The sequence below is a fragment of the Euphorbia lathyris genome, chromosome 3 (assembly GCF_963576675.1).
Source record: "Euphorbia lathyris chromosome 3, ddEupLath1.1, whole genome shotgun sequence".
Taxonomy (NCBI): domain Eukaryota; kingdom Viridiplantae; phylum Streptophyta; class Magnoliopsida; order Malpighiales; family Euphorbiaceae; genus Euphorbia; species Euphorbia lathyris.
The window spans coordinates 94,896,484-94,901,335 of NC_088912.1; the positions used below are offsets into that span (position 1 = coordinate 94,896,484).

The 4,852-nt window shown below is 35.0% G+C and overlaps 1 protein-coding gene across 1 annotated transcript; it reads right to left on the bottom strand.

The window, feature by feature from the left end:
* Positions 1–1,327: 1,327 nt before the first annotated feature.
* Positions 1,328–3,128, bottom strand: LOC136224057 (uncharacterized). Its single transcript, XM_066012280.1, has 2 exons — positions 1,784–3,128; positions 1,328–1,598 (listed from the first exon to the last, which is right to left on the bottom strand). Exon 1 carries the CDS (start codon positions 2,576–2,578, stop codon positions 1,880–1,882), a length of 699 nt encoding a protein of 232 aa, XP_065868352.1. The 5' UTR covers positions 2,579–3,128; the 3' UTR covers positions 1,328–1,598; positions 1,784–1,879.
* Positions 3,129–4,852: the final 1,724 nt, after the last annotated feature.

The window sequence follows — 4,852 nt, forward strand, 5'->3', positions numbered from 1 at the left end:
TGCCACATCAGATTGGGTGATCAATTAAATACACTTTATGCAAGTTTAGGGGGCTTTTGAAACACATTGAAAGCTCAGGACCAATCAAACTTTTTAGACAAGTTCAGAAGACAGTTGATGTATTAGGCCATACGAATTCAATTACATTTGATATCTACATATATATTGTACCAAATGGAGGATGGCTAGCATACCAACATTGAAGAAAAGATATGATTCATCTTGTTGGTCATGAACATCCCATATAAGGGAAAAGTTAGATGTTGCAGTTATATTTTGGTACCTTCAACTACCAAATTCCATATCACCAAATCAACAAAAATAAATCAACCGAGCACAATGACAATGGGTACACATCCTTCAATCTCATATATCCCTTTAAATACATCCGGACCCTTCCGAACTTGGTCTAAAAAAACGATTTTAAGGATGTCTCATTAGAGTTCTGGACTCGCTTAACTAACCTCTTATTGCTACGTGGTAGCATAATAAGGGATTTGGGAAAGTTGAAACGCATACCACTTTAACGAAGTTCAGGGAGCCAATAGCTCACTTTAAGCAAGTTAACGAGATAACAGGTCACTTTAAGTAAGTTGAGAGGATCAATAGGTCCCTTTAAACAAGTTCAAAAGACTAATGAAACATCTCCTAAGTTCAGGGGCCAATAGTTTTTTGGACCAAGTTCGGGAGACCCTAATGTGTTTAGCTTTTTTTATATACTTTTATTTGGATGAGAAGACCTCATAACTCGCAAACACTTGGAATGTTACCTCTCTTAAACCTATATCTTCCCGTGAGCTGAGTAGCAATTCAAGGAAAGTGTTGTGAAACACAAGGAAAAGCATCATTTATTCTGATAGTAGGATTAATATAGACATGAAGTTTAGATATGAAAGCTAAGTCATTGGATTTAAACAAAAGTAAACTACACACACTATTTATGCTTTTATTTACTATAACCAAATGCCTCACAGAAACACGTTCTAATCATAAATCTCAAGCAAGAAAAACAAGTTGTTTTTTCAAATATATTTATCATTAGCCTTTTGAGTGCTAGTTGGAGGGGTTGAGTATATATTAAGCATTTTAAAATTTCAAATTTATCCATAACCAGTTCAATTTGTTAGTCTGAATACTTAGTACCCGCTTAGTTCTCCTTTTCGTAACTACGTTTTGCTTTTTCACACCAAACAGTAGAATCAAAATGTTTGATTAGAATTCAGGAACAATTGTTAATAGTTATTTCAGAAGAAAAATCAGCTAAACTTTATACAAGCTACTAGCAACAAGAAAAAGTAAACAGCTAATAACAACTACAAGCCTCTAACTAAAGTTACAAAACGTTAATTTTTGTGAACTATATTTATCAATACTACTTTGCAAGAAAATATTAATATGTTTATATACATCATATAGTCAGAAAATATAAACATCTTACCAACAGAGCAAAACGACAACATAGCAATTCTAAGAGAAGCAGAACTACCTTATCCTTTCCCCTTAGAGCCGATTTTGAGTAAGATTCAGCAGCTATAATCAAGTACAAGGAAGGAGTCACCATTTGCTGCTTCTTTATCTGTTCCCCTTGTTTTATCATACTGTATAAAGAACAAAGAAAGCATCATCTATCATCTCAATTGAAGTATTTCTTATTTTGCCTAGCATCATCTGTCACATTTTAATCCTAAAACATCATCATAACAATACATACTACTACCATTAGAGCCATAAGATGTAAAATGAATGAGATGAACAAAAGAAATGCAGATACTATCATACTCACATTATGGCTCATCAAGAATGACAGAAAAATTTGCAATTACATTTCAGTTGTCGTCTTCAACGAGAGCGAATAGAGCTTAATTAAGGCATTTCCATGTCATGCTTCATCTTTTCCAGATTCCTTTGTATCAGAAAGATTTAACTTCTCGTTATACAACTTAATTAAATGAGGAGCTTCCTCGTGGCATTTCACATATTTTTCCAAGAAATGCCTCTCTGGACATTTGAACAGACTAGTTATACTTGCACCCGATTTAACCGGACCCTTGGATGATAGATATTGAATAACTGCACCTCTTGGAATGAGTCTCTTCTTCAAGCTAAATCCAAGTAATGTAGGACAATTCACAATGACTGAATAGTCTAAACCCAATTTGTTGACATAAAAGTCCATCACAGCCATTAGCTTATCCTCAGATACCATGAAACTCAATGGATACTTCTTCAAAGCTGTAATGATATCTTTGTTGGACCAACCCCACCTTTTATAAACCTCAATCCTTTCGTCCCGCTTCGATTTGTTCACTGATGTGAATACCTTGATTGCTATAACAAACTGCGACTTCAAAGGATCGAATCCCATTTCCTTCACTTCTTCCACGATCTTTCTGAATCGGATTGGATTTGATCCAATGCATACCCAATGATAAGAAACTAGCAGCAAAATATTTGATGCAGACACTCCATTTTCTCTCAAAGTGTTGATATTAGGTATCATACCAGCTTCGAGACTATTAGATAGAACCCAAGGATTTCCTTTAATCACTTCAATGGCTTTTTCATCCGACTGGAACATCTCAATTAAAATATTAAAAGTACGAATCAAACGATTTTCTAAGCTGCTTCTCAAGATTCAGCGGGTGGCAATGAAGATTTTTACAAGCTCAGGGGTTGAAGCTCCTCTGGAGAGGAAGAACTCAAGTTTGGGGGAAATGATCTTCTCCGGATCGCAACATAGCATTGCTGGGAACTTTTTGATCATTTTATAGATTTGGATTTTTGAGAATCCAAACTTTTCGAAGGCTGATAGGACGGAATCAGGCTGCTCCGAGGATTCAAATCGGACAGTTTTAGAAGCTGAAAGAGCCGAGTTTGGAGAGAGGCCACATGTTTTAGTTAGGTAAGAAAGAGTAAAAGACTGTGGATTATCAGCATCACTGGAGAAGTATCTGAATATTAATGAAACCGCCATTGATGGGTTATGAGGTGTGAGAGTGTACCGATTTCTAGAAAGGAAAAGCGTTTGACAGATACAATGAAACATGATTACTGAAACTCGAGATGTGAAACTGAGAAAGCCCACCTTTTTTGAGATCGAGAGAAGCTACCAACAAATGCAATTCCAATTCCAGTTCCAGCAGATGAAGCAGAAACTATGATGAAGAAAAGCAAAACCCTAAAACTATGTCGTTTGCTGGGATTTCCACCCACGACTGATTGCAGTACAAGGCATGTGTATTAATGAGTAAAACGATGTCGTGCAAACTTTTTTACTTAAATTTCGAAAGTAAATGCTATGCTTCGTACATTCCCTTTTTTTTTTTTTTTTTTGTTATGGCAAAATTATAAAATTGGGTCAAAATGGAAGACATATTTATATATTTAACTCATTTACTCAACCTATTATATATCTAGACTGTTTTTGTATAATTTTTCCAAAATACTCTCAATATATTTGTAATTTTAAGGTGCGGCTGTCTCCCTCCCTTCTGACTTCGCAGATTCTAGCATATGCGAAGCATGCGAAGCTAATATGTGAAGCCTGTCAAGCTAATGTTTAGTTTAGTTGATGATTTTAATTAGCATATGCAAAGCCTGCGAAGCTAATGTTTAGTTTAGTTGATGATTTTAATTAGCATATGCGAAGCCTGCGAAACGAATGTTTGGTTTAGTTGATGATTTTAATTAGCATATGCGAAGTCTGAATGTGTTTTTAACAAAATTCGCTAAGTGGTATATAACAAAAAAGGGCAAACAACAACGGATTCTAACATTAAAATCATAACATTATCAAAATTTACAACAAGATTGCCACAATAACAACATTAAAATCATAACATTATCAAAATATGCTAATTAGTAGACTTCGCATATTGCCGTATATGCGAAGTGAGATGTAACATTCAAATCATAACAATCGATCGTAAACGCCTTACTCCGCGGTGTTGCACGCTAGCTTTCATTTTCTACATCGCTCAACCTATTTCTCCTGATTCTTCTTCCGTATATAAATATCACTCAAAGCCAAAATTAACATTAATCAGAAATGGATACTCTCTGTTTAAAAACAGGGATTCACGGTATTGCTCTGTCGATCTCCGTCGGTGGATCTTTGGAGGCTCATATAAACACATTGTATGTAAGTAAGTTGAATAGAGAGAAATCTACTGTGACTTTCGCTCAGCCTCAGAAAGCGGCGTCTAAATTCTCTTTTAGGTATTCTTTGCAATCTTTATGGCTCGACGGAGGTAAAAGTAATAGGTCTAATGGATTGGCTATAGACGACGCTGTCTTAGTCGAGAATGGAGAGAGAGGTGGGGAAAACGTGTTGAAGATTTTGCAGGTTAGATCCCCGTGGAAAGAGGAGGAGGAGCCATTTTGGGTGAAGCCACAAAAATCGTGCATTTATAAGAGAAAGGGGAAGGGGAAGATGCAAGATTGAGGTATTTTGGAAAAGTCACAAAAATAAAGTCTAGATATGTAACATGTTGAGTAAATTGGTTAAATATATTAATGGACCTCCCAGTTTTGTAATTTCCCTCCTTTTTATTCACTTTAATCAACAAAACCTATATCTTACTTTTCTAGCCCATCCCATCTGAGAGATCCATTAACATATTTGATACACTTTCATTTCATTTTACTAAATTATACACTTTCTTTATTAGACAAAAATACCCTAACTTCTCCCAACGTCCTTCTCCTTTTCATTTCTTTCAAATTCTTATGATAAATTTCAATAAAAAAAAATTGAACCCCGATAAAATTCAATAATTCAACCTAAGATTTAAGCATATTCATATATTATTCAAGTTCATTTAAGTATCCTTTCTTCATTTTACATACACAT

Bases quoted from the DNA above. Each gene is read 5' to 3' on its own strand.
- LOC136224057 (XM_066012280.1), bottom strand. From the start codon at position 2,578: ATGTTCCAGTCGGATGAAAAAGCCATTGAAGTGATTAAAGGAAATCCT.